Source organism: Channa argus, chromosome 7 (genome assembly GCF_033026475.1).
Source record: "Channa argus isolate prfri chromosome 7, Channa argus male v1.0, whole genome shotgun sequence".
In the NCBI taxonomy this organism is placed as follows: Eukaryota; Metazoa; Chordata; class Actinopteri; order Anabantiformes; family Channidae; genus Channa; species Channa argus.
Genome location: NC_090203.1, coordinates 1,496,115 through 1,519,656, shown reverse-complemented (window position 1 = coordinate 1,519,656; position 23,542 = coordinate 1,496,115). Strand labels below are relative to the sequence as shown.

The 23,542-nt window shown below is 39.0% G+C and overlaps 1 protein-coding gene across 2 annotated transcripts; it reads right to left on the bottom strand.

Annotated features, from left to right (window-relative positions):
* Positions 1-1,242: 1,242 nt before the first annotated feature.
* On the bottom strand, positions 1,243-23,040 carry nagpa (N-acetylglucosamine-1-phosphodiester alpha-N-acetylglucosaminidase). 2 transcript variants are annotated; one of them, XM_067511716.1, is made up of 12 exons: positions 22,877-23,040; positions 18,351-18,556; positions 17,435-17,702; positions 15,024-15,163; positions 13,084-13,192; positions 10,518-10,646; positions 10,163-10,365; positions 9,204-9,251; positions 8,829-8,957; positions 7,851-7,982; positions 5,940-6,021; positions 1,243-4,465 (listed from the first exon to the last, which is right to left on the bottom strand). In XM_067511716.1, exons 1-12 carry the CDS (start codon positions 23,011-23,013, stop codon positions 4,195-4,197), a joined length of 1,854 nt encoding a protein of 617 aa, XP_067367817.1. In that variant the 5' UTR covers positions 23,014-23,040; the 3' UTR covers positions 1,243-4,194. The 2 variants fall into 2 exon arrangements, with proteins under 2 accessions (XP_067367817.1, XP_067367818.1); XM_067511717.1 differs by lacking the exons at positions 13,084-13,192; positions 15,024-15,163.
* Positions 23,041-23,542: the final 502 nt, after the last annotated feature.

Below are 23,542 nucleotides of genomic sequence, written 5' to 3'. Positions count from 1 at the left end.
TGCGACCATGCACAGGTTGATCTGAGCAGTGTTCAGGTCGCTCACTGCTAAACTCGTAAAAAACAGTCACAAAAAGAAGCAAACAGGCAGCAAATGAATGAAAACGGATTGGGAAGAGATGCAAAACAAAACAAGTAGGTAAGACAAAAAAAAAATGCAGTGTAAGTAAAGAAAAAACATGAGAGGACATAAAAAGACAGAGTCTTTCTGTGTCTGTGTTCATTGTCTAACATTAACGCCTGGACTCCTGCAAATGTTTGGTGGGTTGTTAAAGTCTGGGGCCCCCTGCACCAGCATGGAAGCTTCAACAAGGACAGAATGGTTGGCTGAAATTCCTAAATGCAACACTGATAAAATACAGAACACAGTGCTGACAACACGGTGGACTACTGGCAGCAGCCATGTTGTTCTCATTGCTTTGACCTGTGGGTGACCTAACCATCCTTGTCCAAAGGTCCAACTTCTTTCTTTCCTGTGATGGTCACTGTAAGACTAGCTGTGTTTACAAGCGTGCAAGTAAGCGATTTACACTGAGCTTTTCCCGGGAGGTTTAGGAACATGAGAAATCTGGTCCCTGTAATCAGAGTAGGGGATTAGAGAAACCCGATGTCCCCAGACAAATTCCTCCTGCAGTGTGTTCACATGCACCGATTAACCTGTTAAGTGTAAATCCACATCTGAGAGCAGGTCATCACTAATCTCATTTTTCCTCTTTACCACTTATTTGGAAAAAAAAAAACATTTTGTAGGGAAAATTTACCTCTGAAGGTTCTCGGATTACACGTGGGTTAAGAAACCAGTCTGGAACATTAGATTTTTCTTTGACACTTTGACATGTCTCAATGCTAAAACTTTCACAATGATATCTTTATCAAAATTGCCTAATTTATGCCTGTGAACCTATAGTATTTGCACACCGCACACTTCTTAGGGTTTTGTCAAACCCACCAGTGGAAAAGTGCAGGAATCAAAGCCAGTTGTTATTTTCAGTCTAAGAGTTTGTTTTGCTAAATCTCTGTAAGGTTGCAGAATTCTGTGTTTAAAAAAAAAAAAGAAAAAGAAAAAAAGGTTGTGTTGAAATATTGTTAAACTCTGAGGGATACTAGTCGGTTATTCCGAGCAGAACTTCATGTTTCCCTCTACAGATGGTCAATGCAAACAGGATTAGTGAACGTGCCGCACATAAGAGGTTAACGTCCACCATAAGTTGACTAATCCTCGAAAGAACACAAGAGAGCAGAGCAGTGGCATAGAGGAAGGTTTATTCGTGAAAACAGATCAAGTTCGATTTTTGGATTCAAATTTTGCTATAAATGGAAACAAACTCCGTCAGCGATGCTGCTGTGCTCACTGCATCCTGATAATCAGCATGAACACAAACAGACCTCAGTCACTGGGGCTAAACAAACTCAAGCTTTCCAATTATTCACAAAGTTTACAATGTTTACTGAACATTTGGGTCATTTACTCAGAGGAATAGAGAAACGCTTCTGCATGTTGGCAAATGTTCATGGGCACAGATTAACACTGTCTTCCATGTGGTAAATATGCATCTGCAGCCAGTTAGCTTAGCACAGCTCAATTAGAAGTTAGAAGGAAACTTTCATTTAAATCTGCGACAAAGTGAATAAAAATATGCTGGTTTACTTTGGCATCTAGACTGTTTGCATCAGCTGTTTGCTGCCTGTAGATTTCTCTGTTTCTTTTCTCTGGCTTCCGAGTTCTTCTTTTTGAATGATTTGAAAAACACAGAACTCTGCGTTCAGATGTAGCTTGTGTTTCTCTAAACACAGAATTCTTCTGTGACGGTGACGCTGACAGTTGCTTTTGATTTTCTGTCAGCTCGCAGCCAGCGGATGTGACTGTGGGCTTCCCACTGACTGCAGCATGTGGTGGTCATGCTCATTTTGTTCCAATTAGCTGAGAATGTTTCAATGTTTGTAGATGGTGAGAGTCTTTTAGGAGCCTGTGGCGAACAATGTATCCCAACAGGTTTGCTGCACAGATGTTTGTCTACGTATCAGCAATGACAAAACCGAAAGATTCCTGCAGCTACTCTGTAAACAGTGAAGCTCATAGCTCAGACCTGCAGGGCTGCTGAATATTTCACCGTGTATATTTACTTTAAGTGCTGTCAGTTGCACAAAATATGATGGTAGTGTCTGCAACATGACAGACTAGTGTGTTTTGACGTTTAAAGTTTTGTTTTTGTCACAGAAGATCAGATTTTTTTACTTTAAAGCCACATTCTGACAAACATGATTTAACACTTAGGGTGGTTTGATTTTACAACACAGTAAACTGTAAAATATACTGGTACACGTAGGTGTTTTCAGTCCTCAGATGGTAGTGAGCAAGTATAGGTATCCAGTCCTAACTGAACACACACACACACACACACAAAAAAAAGATAAATAAATAAACATGTACTAATGTTAATTACTTTAAGTATTCGTGCAAAATAACAGGCTTATTTTCAAACCATCCAGTCGTCTTTTCGTGCAGATAGCAAAAAGAGTCTGTGCTAATAATTAAGCTACAGCTAATGATTTAAACGTGGACAAAAATACCACTAAGGCTTTGGTGATGAAGGTAACACGGTTCTATCTGCAGCAGGACATATTCCAGAGCCAGCTCCTATAATCTGCCAGAGGCTAAAACCAGTACAACAATTTGTTCCCTGAGGTTGGAGGAGAGAAACAGGATACTGTCCCACAGTGGGAAATGTGTATTTTTATAAATCTATAAATGTCTAGTTTTCAAACGGTCAAACACATGAGCACAGTGTAAAAACAGACCCTCACCTCTCCTCAGACAAATCCAAACTGAATAAAACACATTAGGTTTGACACCGTACATTCAGACAAGTAACAGACAAAAAGCTGAGAACAGCAAACTTAAAGAGTAAAAGACAAATCTGTGGACCAAAAAGAACAAAGTGTACAGTAGTTATGAGAATATCTGTGGTACAGCTCAGAGGTCAAGTGAACACTCCGGTGAAAGCTGCAGTGAGCTGCAGGTGAAACTCCCAGACTGTCAGACTGAAAGACACTGTATGAAAAAAAAACAAAAAAAAAAACAACACATCTGTGTGCAGCAACACCACAGAGTCCAGATGGTGACACAAAGCTGCTGCTGCTGCTTCTGCTGCTGGATGGAAAAAAGCTAAATTGAGAGTCAGTCAGCAGGATATGGCAGTTGTTTTAGCAAAGGAAATCTCCGGACAGTTTTAAGTCACAATAACAGACAAGCAGCAGATTTCATTGTGATTGAAATATGATCCAGCACGACATGGCAGTGGTAGAATAAACCGATGGATATTATAAGTGACACAACACTTGGTCATAACCCTGCAGCAGTTGACAAGTTGTAAGCAAAGGTTTAAACAAGTCAGTCTTGTGCTCAGCTCTGTAAATATCACAGATGAATTCTTGTTTTGGAGCCAGCAGTCATCTATCAGTCCATTGATTTGGTCCAAACTCAATGTTGCTCAAACATTCATGCTCTCCAGAGGATGAATTTCACTCACTTCACACTTCATTTCATCTAGTTTAAACAGTATTTGTGACAGGATATGTTACTGCATGCTTCCCGCCCCTCCCCTTAATCAGAACTTAACTTCGGTCAGAACCAATCCCGTCTAAAAAAATCTTCAGAACATCCGGATGGGGAAATTGTGCTACTTGATTATTTTGTGTAACAAATCACTGTTGGTACAGTGACCTCAAAGTCGGTCACACTCGGAGCTCAATTATTAATAGCGAGGTTTAAAAATGTGAAGGTTCACAAGAAGTTGTCTAATAAAACCTCAGTAATTATGATTAGAAACCTCAGGACCTCCCTGATTAGAGTCACAGTTCATCTGTTAATATGTCAATGAGTTAAAATTTGTACCTGATGGGTTGGGGAATCAAGCAGAGAGAGTTTTAACAAGGTAATGCTTCCCCCTCCCCCCCCCCCCCCCAAGTTTCTTTCCATCACAAGACTGCACTGCCTCATCTGTAAACAACACCTGACCTGCTTCCAGTGGCTTATCCTGAAAACAGAGTTCAGTTTGATGTAAAAATGGAAGTAAGAAAACTCTGTTCATTTCAGCAGTGCCGTTAAAGAAGCACGTCATGGAAATAAGCAGAGAAACACAGAGTTTCAGTGGCTTCTCCTTGTGCAATAACAGAGTTATTATCACTCGCATCCTTACAGCACCGACCTCCCTGAGCGCGATTGAGACCAGACTTCATGATCAGAGTCCAAGTCGTCCAACCCCAAATTCCTCACACTGCATTTCCCAACGTCGGCTCCAGGCTGTGAAGCTGCTCCATTGATGTAGGTCAGCGGGACGTACGAGTAGTCCCGGGTCTGGGGGAAGTGAGCGGCGGCTGAGTTGCCACAGCCCTTTACAAGGTGAAACAGCAGGAGGGCAGATAGGAGAAAAGCCAGGGTCAGGGTGATAACCAGCCACGACCGTCTGAGAAAAACAGGGAGAAGATGGAGACAGACATTATTTAAACAAAACCACCATAAACTGTGCTCATACTCCACTGCATCTGATTAATATACTTAATTTATAGAATCAGGTTAATAAAACTAATTATGGTAAAATCAACTGACTTCATTGCAGAGCCACTGCTTCACATAATGATCTTTTTCATCCAACCACCCAAGTGGACTACTGTCCCTTTGTGCCGCCTTTTGTCGTGCTAACACGCGATTGTAAAAAGCTGTTAAGAAGCCTGGTCATACATATACATGGAAGAGAAAGGACTTCTCCAGAAGAGACCTTCTTATGGAAATCCGGTTTCTCCGATCTTCTCCCCCGACTTACAGAAACCAGGGGTCTCATTTACATGACAGTTAGGATGTCAGTCACTGTAGAAAGACAACTGTGTGAAACTGCTGAATGTGAGAAGATACTTTCAAACTGTCTCTTCCAGGACAAATACATACAGCTGTCCACAAATTGTAAAAAAGGACAAAAAAAAGACCAAGAGTTTAGACTGTGATTGTGTAAAGTTTGTGTGGATGTTGAAACGGTGTTGAAATGGCCGAACACAGTTGACTGCGGCTTCACCAACGTTGATATCGGAGAGATTTGGGGAAAGTTTTGGAAGCTGTGGAACCATCCAACAGCAGATCTTCAGCTACTAGAGCGAGTTGAAATATTTTACTCTTTTGGTCAAAACAAGGGTTAAAAATAAATGAGGTCTAAACAAAAAACCCTCCTTCTGTGACTAGACTTCCCCCACACAAAGCACTTTCCAGAAACCATAGCAACAGCTAACAATCCCTAACTTGCATGTGAAACGTAGGAGGCCAATGAAAGCATCCCAGCCTTGTTTACATGTAAAGCAGGGACAGAGACAAAAAGCCAAATGCAGGTCTGCAGTGCATCTGTGTGCGTGTTTAAACTGGACTTTAGTAATCAGACAATTGGACAGAAGTGTCGTTTTCCAGGACAAAGTTATAGTTGTTACCTGTTACATATCACACGGCAAAGTGGGAAATGTAGCACTGCTGTTTGTGATTTCTCAGCTTCCTGCAAACACGCCAACTTAGATTTGAGTTCCAAACAGCTTTAGGTTCAAGCTGCACAGTCAGAAAATTGATACTGCTAACAATGTGTTGCTAACATGAGCAGCTGTTGTTTAAATGCCCTAACATCTGGCTTGCAGATGGATCGATATTTTCTACATTTGAGGGAAAATCTGTTATCAAATATCAAACCAAGTATCAGCTTTATATAAAAAAAAAAAAAACCTCTCACAATAAATAAATGGTTCTGCATCTTTCCCTTACGTGGCACATAATCAGGATTCTGTATGTGTCCCATGTGTAGAAACTAAACCGAGAGACAGAAATGACAGGAGACAGTTTATGAACCGACTGGAAAGATGGACACAGGGGTGAAGAAGGTTTCATGCGTTTTGACCTCTGACACCTACTCTGTTAGATAAGGCTTCGCTCTGTGAGCTTCATCTTCTTCTCTCCAAGATGTAAACATCTGCTTGGCCAGACAGTGCCCGGCTGTTGAGAGAAGACAAGGAAGACATGAGTAAATGCATCAACTAATTTTCCACATTTTGTCACATTACAAGCACAAGGGGTATGAAAATTCCAATTTCAAGGGTTATGAATACTTTTACAAGGCACTGTAGCTGTTAAATCAGCGGTTTAACGCTCAAATGCCTTATGCCCCATTTAGATTCCTGTCTCCAGGATGGTCAGTGATTACTTACTAATTTTATCTCAACTTGTGTGTATGTGGTCCTTCAACCAAAACCACAAAGTCTTTTCAGCAAACTGGCTTGTCAGGTAATTTAAATCTTTTCTGAGAAGGTGCTCTCGTATTTTTACGGCTTTAAATAAGCTGAGAGAACATTTTGACTGCTGCGTGAAAATGGACCATGTATATAATTTTGATAATCGGATACAAATATACTGAAATATACTTACACTAACACACAGGTCAATTAGAGGAAAAAACACAAAGCATTAGGCGAGAATAAAAGCTCATCAAATTCAGTTTTTTAGCCCATGTTTTGTTGCATTTAAACAAATTAGCAACATGGCAAGAAGCGAATTTGCTGTTAGCAGTTTTGTTTGCCCTCTTCATTACAGTTATATTAGTTAGTGAGGGATATACACAGAGAAGCAGTTTGGTAAGATGCTGGGGTCTGAACCACTGACACTAAACCACAGTTGCCCCAGTTACTCTGTTTTTTGTTACAGTATGACGATTTAAAGTAGTTTTGGGAGCTGATGTGCAGCTCAGTAACATTTCCAGTCCTCCCAGTTGAGCTGATACAGTACTTCTCTGTGCAAAGGGCAACAAAGACTGAACTGTTTTTACATATGCTACATGCAAATAGTCAAACATTTGCTAAAGGAAGCACACACACTGTTTAACACAGTCTTTTGAGGCTGATAAACACAAAGTCAGTGTTTCCATTTTACACACACACACTTTCTCTCTCTCGCTCTTTGCGAGGATGGGGAAGCAGTTTAGATGGGGCTATAAAATATGTGATTACAAAAAACAGATCTGCAGCAAATTTGTTCATCTTGTTATCACCATCAACCACAATGTGACCCTAAAACCCAAAATGCATCCCGTCTGTTTTAATCTTTCTTGAGGTTGTCTAGAACTTGGTTGGTGTACACCTGTGGCCAACAGAACTGACTGGACACACATGTATATGAAGTCCCACAATTCCTGTTAGGATAAAAGCCCAAGAAACTCTCTGCAGGCCTCTGCAATTAAAATTGTGACAAGTCATAGATCAAGAAGAAAGATATAATAGTCATTTCCAAAGCTGTGAGTGTTACTAGAAGCACAGTGGGAACCACCAGGACTGGGTTACCGGACAAGATGAATCTTGATCTGGGAGGTGGCCAAGAACCTGATGGCCACAGAGTGATTAGACAGAAGACACAGCCCTCAACAAATGAAAGACTCCAGTGACAGGAAATTAAACTCTTACTCTAAGTAAGTCTGACAAACAGCAGGCACTGCTCATAATCTGGCTAATACAATCCCAAAAGTGAAGCTTGTGTGAATTTCAGCAACAGGGACAGTAAAGAGAACTGTGTGGAGCAATGTAGCAATGTAACACAGCATTCATAATAATAAGAGATGGTTTCTAATGTTTTGGCCTCCCTATGGCAGAGCCACTGCATTGGATTGCATTAAATAGCACAGGTGGTCATAATGTTATGCCTGAAGATGGAAAGATGGAAACAGCCATCAGAGACCATCTGAAAGACTTAAGAAGAAGGCTGTCGATTGCAACTGCTGCCAAAAAGGGTAAAGGGGCCTGAATACTGTGGGTAACCGTGTATTCTTTTTTTTATACCTCTGTGTAAGGTGAAGTTGGTCTCTTCTCGCAGTTTTGCATTACAGCTTCCCGTCTGCGGGTCACAGGTGCACTGGTCATCACAGTGACATTCCTGAGCACAGGACAGACCGAAGAAACCCAGAGAACACACTAGCACAGAGGGACAGAAAATTAAAAATGTGAACTGTGAAACGTGACATATTTATAGCCCCAAATGACAAAACACGAGAATCTACTGACAATTTCCAATTGACTAATTTAGTGTCACTTAAGTGAAATAAATTATTTTAGTCATTGATGAATGGACCCCAAGTTGTAGATGGTTTCTGCAGGTTGTAAGATAAAGTTAATACTTTTAAAGATGTCCTTACGGCCTATCCCGTAAGTTCAGGGCCGGAACCTTTGTCCACAACTAGCAGGGTTGACATGGACTAGAATGAATTATTATTAAATCGAGTGGGTATGTACCTCCTCCATGCAGTGTGTAAGAACATTTCTAATGTTAGAATCTATTAAATTACAAAGCCGTGGAACTGGAGTGAGCACAAAATGGATGAATTTAACATTCACAAATTCCTCGTTAAGTTCTTGCAAAAATTGCTTTTGCCCTTATGAGACACTGAGCTTCCTGTAGCAACAGTAGTGACAGTGTTTGTTGCAGGGCTGGAATGCTATTTTAATAAAAAAGGATGAAACAGCCTCCTGCAATAAAATTCACACAACAATCCAACATTTTTTTTTTAAAGAGGTGGAGCATGTGCAACAGCTGCAACCACATACAGAAACAGAACCAACATGGCTCCCTGCAGCAGACACAGTAAAATACATTTTACGTTTAATACCATTTAAAATCTTTACTGAAGAAACCAAATTTAATTTGATTTTTTTAAAAATACATTCAAACCAATGTTTCAAAAAAGCAACATCTGGTGTATGAGTGTGTTCATCAAGAGTTTTAGTGACAGAAAAAACTAGCAGAGCATAAAATCCCTCTACCTTGTTCACATGTGTTGCCATAGTAACCAGGTTGGCAGATGCAGTGTCCATGGATGGGGTCGCAGGCACCACCATTAAGGCAGGCGCAGGTCTGATTGCAGCCGTCACCATAGAAACCAGGGAGGCACTCTAAATAAGAAACAAGGCCAATAATACAGTAAAAACTACATTTTTGGTCATAATCATGCAGAAATAACTTAGTCTGCATGATGTAGACACTTACATCATGGAAAAGTGCAAAATAAAAACATACTGTACCTTCCAGCCCTAGTTTAAGGTAACAATTTTGATTAGGTACAATTGTGTGTGAGTGTGAGAGAGAGAGAGAGAGAGAGAGTGATGGAGAAAGATAGAGAACATGGGGTTTCTCATTACCTTGGCTACAGTTGTGTCCTCTCCACCCAGCGTCACAGACACAGCCACCTGCAACACAGAGACGCACAGACAGATGTGGGACGCTGCAGATTCAACAACTCAATTAGATCCTAGTCTCAGTACACAATGTCTCACTAAACTATACTAGAATCCAGAAAGTGGGAAAAAAGTGAATTTGTAACTTCAGTTCATGCATAAAGATCACACGATTGCTCCATAGCAATGCTTTATATAAAACCACATCTATCTGCTGTGAATGAAAACAACAGAAATGGACATTTTAACCAATCACGCAAGTTTACTTCCATCTCAGCAGTGAAACAATCGGATTGGATATGAACCATCGTTTAGATATAAAACGATAAAAACATAGGCATTATAACTAACCTTTCAGGTGATGCTCATGTTTATTGATCTGCTTAATTTTCTTATGTAATATCATCATGCAAACAGATGTCAGCAATTAATATGGTAAGTAAATTATCATTATAAGTAATGGGAATTTTAAAACTAAAATAATCATGTAGCAGCAACAGTTATAATGTGTACATTATGTGGAAAATTTGTATGTGCTTCACATGTTTTTTCAAGCCACTGGTCATTCGTATCATTTTGATTATTTTGACCTCATTAGACTGTGGTCTTGACTAACATTTCTCTTAGTCGGCTGGATTTTGTTGCACTTGTTAGGTTGGTACAAATTCCATCTTACAGTCATTATAGTCTGAGAGAAGATAAAGCATTTACATTCAGTTTTTTTAAATGCAGGGTAATATAATAGCCCTTTATTAATAAAAAAAAAATCAGCTCTACATTTATGGAGGCGATAATGTTCCATTCCAAAGAGATGTTGAATCAACTTTACAGTCATTTTGGGGGCCATCCTTACAGGGTGATATTGAAAGATACTAAACATTTCTCCACTCTTACTGAAAAATAAACTTAATGACTTCACTTACTGGCAGCGCAGACACCATGAGGACCACAGGCTGGTGGCTGACACACCAGAGAGTCACAACCAGCACCCTGCCAGCCCTGCTTACACTGACAACGCTCGTCTACACATTCGCCATTTCCGCTGCAATCTGGTGGCTGGCAATGCCGCTGGTGGACACACAGGATCGTGGAGACAGCCCGACCACAGCGGAACCTACTGTCTTCACTGAGAACGGAGGGGACAGGTGGAGAACAATGAAAGGTGAGCTGAGTGATAAAAGCAACCTATCTGGTATAAAATGGCCTTTATTTAAAGTGCACGATGAGGTACAGACTGTGTGTGTGTGTGTGTGTGTGTGGTGTGCTTAATTGGTTCACCAATGATCGGAGGGGTAGCTGGCCAGTGTCCCATTAGTCACATAGGTGGAAGACCCGCCTCCATCCAGATTAATGGCGTTGATCACGTCGTGCTTCTTCAGGAAATCTGCCACTTCCCAAAGGGTCATACTGAGCAGACCAGACACAGGTGGCATAAACTAAAAGTCAATGTTAGTCAGACCATTTCTCAGCAACTATTCAACGGATTGCTGTGAAGTTTTGTACAGATTTTTAAATCTAGTCTTTTACAGAGATGCACAAAATTGTTTGTGCCCTACCACAAAAAAGAAAAACTCCTAAATTTTCTCAGAAACTTGTAACTGAAAAAAGTAATCAAAGAATTTCTTTGAGTACTGAAGTAATCAAAGAAATATAAAATCTAAAATTAATGAAAAATATGATTTTCCTTCTTAAAGTGAAAAGAATAATTTAAATATTACAACACATTGCCCAGACAAACTTGTTAGAAAATAAAAAAATATCCTAAAAGCCTTAGAATTCTGTTTCCTGTAATTCATATCAACAAGGTCTTCAACCTTCAAGCTAAATTAGCTGGACGAAAACGCTCACTCTGCTGTTTGGTTTGGTCTTTTGTTTTATTTTTGAAAATATGTTTAATAAAAAAAAGTAAAGTCAGATTTGTATTTCTTTATTCTTACTTTACATGTATTACTTTTGTTAATTTCAAGCTATTTCAGAGAAAATTGTGGGTTCTCTTTTTTTTTTTGTTTTAGGTTTTCTTTCAAAGCATCGTTGCAAAAGGAGTTTCACCAGCCATGTGAAATGACCAGTTCATAATCAGAATTTGATCCATTCTTTCCAATATGATTTGGACACCAGTACATAGGATTTGTGAGCATAAGGATGCATGAATGTGCATAGTTTTATGGCTGGAATCCAGAATCAATAACACTTTTGGAGATTAAGCATCACAAAACAACTTTTATAGGACTAAATTGTCATCTTAAAATCCAGTATCCAGATTTTAAAAGTCATGGTTACTACCAAGGGTGGTACCTTTTTTTTTTTTTTTTTTACTCTCAAGGACCAAAGTTATTCATTTATTAACTGACAGCTAAATAATATTGTGGAACCTTCACTTAAACAACAGGCACTCTGCTGGGTTACACTTCTCCACACTGACTATGGATTTGAGCACTAAAACATTCTCCAATGATTTTGTTAAGTCTACGACCACTGAGGGCCAAGTTGAATTGGTAAAAGTATATTGTGAAAATTTCACATAATTACTAAGCAGTAGCAACATTTATTGTGAAAATGCAAAGAGGAACATGAGTTTTAAAAAAAAAAGCCTGTGAGGTTGTAAAATCTTGGTGCATGTGCAGCAGCCTCTGAGGTTGACATATTGAGCGAGTGGGAGGACAATGCTGAGTGGACATGTTCAGACATGTCAGCATGTTGAGATCTTTAACTCCAAAACATATATCTACAGACTTGTTGCCTCTGTGAAGCATTGCCACACTGAGGGTGGAGGGAGACACTGATCGATACAATCAGTTGCTGCAGAGACCAGGGTTGTCGGGTTAGATGATACAAATCAGCTCTCAGAGGTTATCATGCCTATTGATCCTTTCATCAAATTTAGTTTTTTGTTTTCTTTTACTGACATTCTCATCACGTTCTTATTCACTTCCATCAGCATCAGTCAGTCACCTCCATATATGCTGCTGTGTGTTCAAGGAGCCACATCTCTCACTTTTGTTACAATGTTCTAATTTTTAAACCTTGATCATATACCATAGCTCTGTGACAGTAATGTCCATGTTATTCTTCAGTGTCTGTGCGCTGCATATTTCATGTGAAGGAAGTGTTTGATTGTTGTCTTGATTGTGAGCCTGTTTGATTACTACTGTTGAAGGGTTTCTGATTCTGTTTCCTTCTGGCAGCAAAAACTATGAGGAAACAAACAGACAGGCTGAATAGGGTCATTCGTGAGTTCAGATGAATATCTTTAGTTACATATAATCTTCTTCTATAAGTCTTCTTCTACTAGGTGCAGAGCTGCAGTTAACCCATGTTAATGGTTCACACCAGTCAGATCTCTCTCTAAGTTACTGTTGAAAATCTAAATTATACTTGTACTTTTATTATTATACTACACAACATTGACCAGGAGTGATGTTAAATTGGTGTGTTTTGATGTAGGTACAGATCGTGCAAAAGCTCCCTTTACTGTTGTTCAAACATATGCAAAAATCTACCTTTTTTCAATGAACAGAAAGAGAAAACATGAAGTGCACAGAGCTCGTTTCTTTACGTTTTGGTGGTGAATGCAGAATCAAACCTTGCCTGCTGGACTCCTACTCGGGGCACTTTATATTGACTCAACATCCTGTGAGCCATGTTATGTTCATAGAGTAAATCATGTGTTTTCAATAATTAACATCTGTGATTCCTCTCTCTTTTCTCTCCAGAAGACAATTCCTCTTTTTACCAACTTACAGGTGGCAGATAAAAAAAAAAAAAGAAAAATTTCTAGCTAGTTAGATGCATAGAAGGGTAATGGCAGCAGCTAAAATAGCCTTCAGCTCTTTGGTGTCCTTACCCTCTCCTTCCAGTCTGTCCATCAATGTGGAACAGGATCAGTTCGCCCTTAGTGTTGTGACCCACTGCTGTCCTGGCTGACACCACATCCACAAAAGTTTTGAACAGCCCTTTAAAAGTGCAAGAAAAATGTTTTCTCTTTAAAGATGGTATAAAACTGAAGGTCTACAACACTTCTTCAATCAAGAACATCTCTTGCATTCTGTACTTCTCTACACGCAAAGGCTTGACAAACCATAGAAAACAAATATGTAAATGTGATGAGTTTTGGGAGTGTGGTCAAACATTTTGGAAAGATTTATATGATTTTTTTATGTTTAAATACTATAAAAAAGTTTCAAAATCCCAAAAATTGATCAGTCTGTTTACAGGTATTGGAAAGTACTACTGCATATGATACTAGAGTACCTGGACTCCACACAGTTCCCTTCTGAGGGAAAATGTCCTCAATTGTAGCTTAAGTCAGGTGACTAGTAGTTTGAGAAGTATAAGAAATGTGGGGGTTGGGAGTCAGAAAGAAGCGACACTAGCAGATGTCTGTACACAGTTAAGAAATCAGGTTACTAGTTGCTTAAGTCCCTGCAAATGCAGTCATGGACTTAAGTAACACGGTTACTATCAGCTTGGTGATTTCTTAAGTGCAAGTCAGACTGTTGTGGATCAGCTGCATGTGTCTTTCGTCTATCTTCCCTTGCGCTGTCACTCTGCTGCGACACGAACACACACACATGCAGAGAGAGAGAGTGAAAAGTCACAAAGCAGCGTTTTCTGTCACTACAGTTAAAAACTGTGAGCCAGGCTTCAAAAATAAGTCAGAGGTGGAGAAGATATCAGGTTACTCTTCTGCTGCACATATACACAGATTTCCCATACCCAGGTTTCTTAATTGCCATTCAGAAACTACTATAAAAAAATATTAATCATAAAAAAAAAAAATGACAAACAGAAACTAAAGCAGGAGACAGAGGCAGTGAGACAGACTAAATTCACAGAACAACTGCTGCAAGTTCTCCAACATGTTTGGAACAAGCTACAGTTCTTGCCAAGTACTTTGTGCTGGTGCTGTTTTAAAGGCAAAGTGTGGCCACAGAAATGTTTAGTTACATTAACTGATAAATAAAAGCTATTTGTAGCATTATTTATGAAAATGTCCTCACTGTAAACGCGTAACAAAAAAAGCTCTGAATTCAGTTCCTTCATTTAGACGTGGTCAACCTGTCTAAGCGAGCGACCAGAGGATAACGCTGCCTGTAGTGGGTGGATATATCTTTACAAAGTTTTTATATCACAACCTGAACTGAGGTCAAGTTTCATCCTTATGTAAACACTGACTAATGAGTTCTGGGAAAAGTTCTCATCATGTATTTTCCAACATGTATCCCTGCAGTGTAAACACACAATAAAATGTTAGGAAGCCTGATGTGAACTTTGGCTGCTCCACATAGTTTCACTCTTGTCACTGGTAACCAAACAGAGGAGTGTTGTGCTTTGGTGACAGACACATTTGGAGCTGTTTAAACATTGTATGGCAGCACTCTGAGGTATCATTATGATTAATTAGGGCTGAACTCAAGCTGACTCAGTTGTTACCTCGCAGGCTGTTGCGGTGAACTGATCTTGGACAAGGGGACACAGACTATTCTAGAAAGATCAAGTGGTCCACTCAAGTGAAATTTAGGTAAAACCTCTGGTCTAGTTGATTGACAGCCTGTGTCTTTCACTATGACAGTGTATTCTAAAGGCATCCATCTAACCGGTTATACAGTAGGTAACTTGATCTCATCCCCTAGATCTACATCAGCTGTCATTTTTCAGATTAATTATCATCTCTCCTGTTCAACACATTTGTCATATCAGCTCCTGCAGTGTGTGCAGAAAAAACATACAAACTCAGTCATGAGACTGGCTCCTGCTGGCTGACAGAAAATTCACAGTATGCACCTGTCTCCTGTGTCTTGTCACACTCTGCCTTCATGCTCTGGTTGATGTAAACCTCCCCATTCCTTAGCAGCCACACCACACCACTGACCAGCTGGATGAACGGGTTGGACTGGTCCAAAACATCTTCCTGTGAGAGATACCTGAGTGGAAGGATGCGAGGCAGTGTGAGGCCCAAATCAGACAGGATGTGCTTTAAGTTTAGAAAATACAAGATGTGCCGCTTGTTTTATGCTGAATGGCTCTATTCAGACACAATGTTTTTTAACCATTACTAGGCAGCCACTGAATCACTGTCAGTGACCTCTACAGTTAAGACTGCTAGTTAGCTAGAAGACTCTGAGCATTTCTAACATTCATAATTTCAAAAACAAAAAATGCAAAATGGACATGTAGAGGGTTCCTGCCTTGCCTCTGGGTGAGAGTGAACAGAAAGAGAGATGGATGTGGGTACATCACACAGAAATAATGAGAGAACCCGGGGAGCAGGCCAGCTCATCCAGGAGAATTCCGTTATTGAGTAAGCTGCTGTCAGTCATCAGGTCTCACAATCTATCTGATTATTGAAATGTTTTTTTAAAAAAGGCCAAAAAACAAACAAACATTGGGGATGTCGGTCGAGTTGAGCTGTGCTGTCTGAGGCCCTTATTCAATAAAACACAAAACACACTTCTTGACCATCTTTGTTACTTTTGATGATGAAAGAATATTTGCACTTAGCTGAAAGTGCATTGTTATATGTTGTTATGTCAGGTTTAGGTTCTTCTTACATTGAAATCGCACGTAAAGTGATGCAAACTTTAATATCTTAAATATCAAACATATCAGTTTATGTGTTGTACTTAAGTAAAGTGTATAATGCAGTTATTCTTCTTGTAATAGTGCATTTTACATTGTGGTAATAATAGAAATTATAGAAAGGTTTATGTCAAATGTTATATTTTACACATTTGAAAGTTTGAATTCTGCACATTAAGAAATTTTTAAAATGTAAATTAGATGCAAGTTTGTTATTAGCCTGACTTACATTCTCAGAGGGACTGATAAGGAAAACCACACTGGACTGTGTGATCCATGTACATTTTCTTTCATTTCTCTCTGGGTGTTTGACCTGCAACATAAACACTGATGGTTGCATCATGTAGAGATTCCTAGGATGCCTGATCTCAGCCCCTCAGGCATGTGTGGTTGTGGTGGGTGAGTGAAAATGTTGACACAACCTATTTCTAATGGTGTTCATTAGACAACCCACATCAGTTGTATGATTTCACTGTCTTTTTTTATGTTGCCATGCTTAGACTGGTGTACAATGAGTCATGTTGACATGAACTTGTTGCTTAGTTGTTCTTAAAACTGAGCCAGAGGTTAAAAGCTACTAGTCCATGTAAACAGGAAGTCACAATTCCTGCAAATGCTGTGTGCTTCAGAGAAACACAGAGACTAGAGTGAGAAGATATAAGATACATTCTGCAGACAGGCAGAGAGAAGTGGTGTGAATTCCTGTTTAATCTAGTTTCTGACTGTTCAAAGACACATTCCAGTGCGAACGATAACTCATGAAAATCCGTGGCCTGTACCTTATCAAAATAAAGTTAACATCTGGCTAATTCTGTTGTTAGTACAAACACCCTGCTGCATTTTCATGAATTTGTGTTGCTACCTTTGAGACTTTGTGCTAATTGTGGTATCGTCATTGTGAAATTATGTGTCTGCGTTTCAGATCAGAATGCATCAGCACATTAAATCATAAACACTTAAAGTACTGTTGACTCAGCTAATGACGCGTGTGCACACATAGTCAAAAACAAAAAAGCAGAACAGACATTAAGTTTTGAGGCTCCAATGACACTTTTGCATGGTCAACTTTGGGATGCAGAGCCAATCTGATCCCTAATTTTACTTCCACCTGCACACATGATCCACTTTGGTGCCGAGCTCAAAACAGAAGCTAGTGCTCTTTCTAACATTATGCTGAGGCTCTGAAATGAACTTCCTGTTCACATTCATATACTGAATTCTATTATTGACTTGTTTTAAAGACACATGTTTAAGGTTACATACCCATTATAATGCACGTTTTAGTTCATTTTTTAATAGATTTTTATATTGATCCTATTTTATTGTAGATGTGTTTCTGTGAACTTGTTTTTATTTGTTTAAGTTTTGATTTTATTGTTTTAGTAATTTATTATTATTATTATTATTATTATTATTATTATTATTATTATTATTATATTTGCCAAGATATTCCTCATGCATCAAGATTACTTGATTGTTTGAGCCACATCAGCTAAGTAATACAACATGACTATTATTTAGGTGGAATGACTGTTACACAGTCTGGTCCCATATTTGGGCTGTTTGTAAAATTATAAATTATAATCAGAGTTTTGTCAGTATCGTGGTTGTCTTACCCGAACACCAGACTTCCATCCCTTCTTATTCCAAACTGAGCATTCTGGAGTCCACCACTGTCCTGCACCATCCTGCCATTGCTCACCACGTTGCCCAGACACTGGCCTGACGACATCTTGAAGAAGCCGGCATTCTGGGCATACAGACATCCGGCAGCTTTGGCCGTCTCCTCCACCAATGACCTCCGATTCATCCCGCAGCCACCTGGCTGACCCGGCTCCAACACTGACAGTGTCCTCAGGGGGTCGTAGACCACCGTCTTGTGACCTAGTACACAATGAGGTTAGATGAAACGGATTCTGCTGTGTAAGCGTTCACAAAGAAGTCGGGATGTAAATGGGTTTTGGGTTTACCCTGCTCACTTCACCTATTAATGTGAGGATATCAATCACCATACTGTACAAAGTTGCATTAATATGTTTGATGAATGTTCATTTAATTGGAGACTCCAAATACATTTTCATAAAATTAAACAAAAAGTAGAATTTATCACTGAGTTACATTAAAAAAAAACAAGTATTCACATAGATAAAACTTGATGATGGCTTGAAAGTATGAATGTACAACTCTAGTCCAGATTTGTTTTGAATAAGGTTTCTCCAGAATTTACTTTAACCCTTGTTACTTTTTATCCACATACAGTACTCATAAAAGAGTACTCATTATATATAGAATGTCCCATTTCAGGATTATTTATATTCCCAAATTATAATGTAACTAGTAAACAATAATGTGTATCATTGATTGTAACTGATGGGAACTAAGGCTGTCAGAACAATGGAATGAAGTAAAAAGTTCAAAATTTCCCTCTGTGCTGTTGTTGAGTAAAAGTGACATAAGTATCTGCAAGTACCTGAAACTTATACTTAAGAAGCTATTTAGTAAATTAAGTTATTCCAGCTCTATACCGCTCACCGTAAACCCATCTGGAGGTTCCTGGCACATCTGTCACAAACACTGCAGAGTCAGCCACTGGCAGCCCGCTGTAGTTGCTGGAGGGCCAGCTCTCATGGGTAGTGTTGGCATGAATGAGGGGCTGACAGTCTCTCACATGGCGGTGGGAGTGAGAGGGTCCGTGGCTGCTGGCGTATGGCAGCAGGACATCATCGTCTATAGACAATCTACAGAGACACATTTTTTATACATGACACAGAATGTGGCTGTACAACATAACCAAAATGTAATATCCTGATATAGGTCATTTACTCCAATTAGATTCAGTTAGCTATGCTACAAAACATAGAGCATAGTTTTGTGGCTTTCTCCCTCAGACTCTCTAAAGATCACTGACATTCTTCTTGCAATGGTGGAAGTGGTGCAAGTCTGTTGTGGGCAAAAAGTCTGGTGCTGCCCGAGTGAAGAGAAAGAGCTGCATAAACCTGTTGTGCAATTCACTTACATTTTTTAAGAGCTTGAAGAGCAAGTCATCAGCTAAGTGTGTCTCATGCAACAGAAGTGATTAAAACACTTTTAATGGTCAAGAAGAAAACATTCCACCTTAAAAGTTGCTGGTAACCTGTAAGCAGCTGTAGCTGTGTTGCTAGCTAAGGTATTTGATCAGCATTGGATCCAAAAAAATAAAAATAAACTGCATCAGGACATCCCTAAAAATAACAGACCTCTTTATATTGTCACACAATATATGTCATCATATTGCAATCATAATGCATTGAGAGAACTTTTTAAGTATCACACACATAATGGTCAAAGAATGATGGACAACCAGTATATTTTTGGACTAAAATGGAGGGTTTTTAGTAATAAATGGAGGTTTGTCACATGGTAAAATAGGGCTGAATGAGTCATACAGGCCTGTGCAACAAATTGTCCTGTTTTATTTCCTTCAGCTTTGCAGCAAAAAGACACTGTTTGCTGCAGCCGACAAAGTCATGCAAAGACAAATGCAAAATGTTTCTAACCAGGCACCAAAGGCCCTCACAGCAGTTCAAAAAGGTAAATCAGTTGATCAAAGCATATTAATCTGATTCTTTTTCAACTAATATACAAGCAAATGTTTGATGTTGACACTTATAAAATAAGGATTTGCTACTTAACTTTGTCACATATATAATAACTTTGGATTTGGGACTCCAGGTTTACTCAAACTAGCTAGATGCTACTTTGGGCTCTTAGTAGTTAAGATCAGCTCTATGTGCTGGTTCCATCTAATACCACTTAACAGTAAATGAAATATTGCAGAAGATAAGATGAAAATTAATAAAATAATAATAATTAAACTACTTGTTGGTTAAAGATCTTATTTCTACAGAGCGTTTCTTCTCCCAATAGTATAAAATCTGATTTACATTTTCACCCAAGTTGTGTGTTAGTGATTTTCATGTTTAACTATTCAAAATGTAGATAGAGAAATCATCCAATTTAACATAAGGAAATAAGATGACATACAATAAAAATAAGAATGTTCACACATGTACGGTAATGTAAGTAAAGTAAAAGTGCATAACATTACTTCTGGGCGATTTTTTTGGTTTTCTCCTTTCAGCTTATCCCATGAGTTCAGTGTCACCACAGCGGATCATTGTCCGCATGTTGATTTGACACAGTTTTAACACCTGATGCCCTTCCTGATGCAACCCTTCCCAATTTCTACCGGGCTTGGACCGGCCCACACAGCTGGGGAGGGGAATGGGCTGTTAGGGGTTCAGCGTCTTGCCCAGAGACACGCCAACATATAGCCAAGGCCAGGGGATTGAACGACTGCCTTTCGGATCGTCTTCTGCCTTTATCAACTGACTAGAAACATTTCTTCTGGGTGTATAAGGCCATATTTATTAAATTTGGTGAAATATTGTAATGTGAGAGGTACACAATTTGATAAAAAAATATCTAAAAGTTTCAAGTTACAAAACCTTTAATGAAGAATCTGCTAACATGCTAATTTAATGAGTCTTCCTCACAATGCTGTCAGCAGTCCAGCCACGTGTTTTAATTGGAACATATCCTGTAATAAATCTACTGACCCAATATAAGCAAGAAAAACATGCTTACAACTTTAAAAAGAGCTAAAAAAAACCCCATCTTATAACCTGGGAATGCTATAAAAGTAAATATATGTTTTCAGTGCCTGAGCTCATAAATAAGTCATGTGTTGGGTCGGACTTCATGTTGACTCAATTTAGTGGGTAGATTTCATCACACAGCCTCTGATGGTCAAATCAGAGTTTCATCACATGAAGGAATGTATTTTCCAAATAGCTCAACTGTGGTTTGACTGCAGCCTCACACGTAAAAACAGCTAGTGCTTTATCTACTTTGTCTAAGTTTTTTATCATGACTTAAGCTTTACATTCATCCATGACTACTCAAGACATGTGGTTTGAACCTGTAACAAATGCTACTTTTAAAATGCTAAAATAATAATTTATGGGTAAATCACTCAGGCTTTACGGATTACTTTTTGACCTATAAGAGACTAAACAATAAACTAGCTATTTAAAAAAAACACATCACATTAGTAGATAATAAAAACACATGTCTGTTAGTCCTTTGAGTTAAAATGTAAAATCATGTGGAATGAGAGGCACAATGTGAGGCAGGCACACACACACACACGCACCATCTCCAGCTGTAATCTTAAATGGTCATGTTCACAGATGGTGTGAAGCATGGCTGCCTAACAGGCCACGGTGTGATATGGAGTTAAAACAAAGCATCTTAGTGTATCACATTTACTGTATGTGCATTATTTAGCTTTTGGTTATATTCATCAAATACCATTTACAGGTAGTTTTAGATAATTTCCTCTCAAGAAATTAATTCAAACAAAGTGTGTGTCCAAAATCACCCCCTACATAATGTACACTAACTAGTTCACTCAGTAGTACACTGTCAATTGGCATTTTGAAAACATCTTAACAGTTGTCACATCGCATCATCAGTAACAGCTGTTTGAGCAACACAACAGTAATTTTCTCATCTCTAAACTGGGAAGCATTGCATTATGGGATTGTTAGCAGAACACTCTCTGTACACTACTTTTGGTGTTGCATTGTGGGATATTTTAATTTTAACCTCAACTCCCTCATTCCGCTGCGGTCTGCCAAAAAACGACGTCTGGTGGTCCCAGCACCGCACAGAAGACACCAAGCAAAACTCTTCAGCGCAAGGATCCCACGATGGTGGAACGAGCTACCAAAGTCTGCAGGCTCAGCAAACTCTCTCCCAATATGAACTATGCACTTAAATCCATTCTATCTAAACAACAACAAAAAATATTAACTTCCTTTCTGCTCCTTCTTGCACTTGCATCCCATGAAATGTAAACACTTTTCTGATAGGACTGTAAGTTGCTTTGGATAAAAGCATCTGCTAAATGACTAAATGTAAATGTAAGTGCACTATACAGTGGATAGATTCATACACTCAGTCAGACACTACTACAAAGTGGTGAAAACACTATATAGTGATTAGGGGAGGATCTCAGCCACAGCCAAAGTCTGTTTCTTAGTAAAATGAAGAGTCCTGTATGTAGCTGTTGTGTAGAAAGTTCAGTTTCCAACCAACTTAAAGGTTTTATGTCAATGAACCTACCACAGCAACATGTCAGACAATAAAGTAGCTGGTTGCTTAAACTAAACCTGAGACTGTGGCTTTTTTATTTGACCGGTCAACCTACGCATCATGGACCTCACTTTTAGTGCCTACTCCAACACAGAGGGAAAATTAGTGAAGATGAGGTCTTAAATAATAGACAATCTATAAATGTGTAGCATTTGACTAAAGTTTTGCTGCTGTACCTCACTTGTAAGTCAAAGCGTCCGCTAAATGACTAAATGTAAATGTTTCTATCACCAAACAATCTTCACATTTTTTTAGTCTATAGTTAAATTCAGTTTACAACCACACAACAACGTAAAGCTCTAAACTCCAGGAAAGTGTGATAATGGTGATTATAAATGCAAGTGCACCATCCTATGGTTAAAGTTTATCACTGCAGCATCATTTCCCACAAACTGTCAAGTTTCCTTAAAAAATGAAACCAAATGTTTTTTTGTTTTTTAGCTAGGCCTCAACAAACATAAATGTTGTAAATGACATTTTTAACCAGTGCGAAAAGAAAAGGTTAAATGTTCTGACGGCTACCAATGCAAACCCGACACAGCTGTTACATATTATTATTTCATTTTTCAGTCTAAGGAAAAAGACTAACGGGCTGACTGAACTCTGCACTCAACGACTCTGATAAGAATTGAAATACAGCAAGCTGTTGCCCAACAGCTAGCAAGTTAGCGCGAGTTTAGCAAAAGCATTATTATTATTAATAACGTGATTTATTTTACTGAAATTATTCCAGGCATATCAAGGCTGTCAGTGATAAGGAAATGAAACAAGTCGGAACAGACTTGTTGTGCTCGGCTAACAGCAGCTAACTGGCTAACATTAGCGGTTAACTTAGCTAAAGCGGGGTCCGGCTACCTTACCGGGTCTTTTTGGTTTCGGATAGCTGGAGGCAGAGGCAGAGCAGCAGCCACAAACACGGACATTTCACCGACACTGCTGCCATATGAGAAAAAAAGTATCCTGCACACGTCCCCCGTCCTCCTGCTGGTTCCCACATCGTCCAGTTAGCTAAAAACCCGTCAACTTCCGGTTGCTGTACAAAGTAAAAGTCAACTAACTCGTACTTCTACGAGGACAATAACAGTGTCACCAGAGAGATATTTGTACTACACGAAGATGTTAATTTCAAAAATTTGTTTTAATTATGCTTTGAATTACACAATGTAAAATATTGCAAACAATATTGCGAATAATTACAATAAAACATCTATTATTATGAGAATATGCCAAACATATTTAGGTCTACATTAAGGGCTCTGGGAGGTAATGATGCATTCTAAAATAGTCAAAACAACCTGCAGCACACAGCTTACCTTATAACTAGTTCCTACAGATCAGTGCAGTGAGCATCATTTTAGCATAAAGTGTTTTTTTCTCCTCAGCAGCTGGACTGATGACCTTTACTTTGTTTCTCAGTTTCACATTGATGCATTTCTGTACTAGCACGCAGAATCACAGAAAACATAAAATGAGACCAATGTACATTAATTATCTGTCCCAGTGCTGCTGGAAAGTAGGCATGTAAC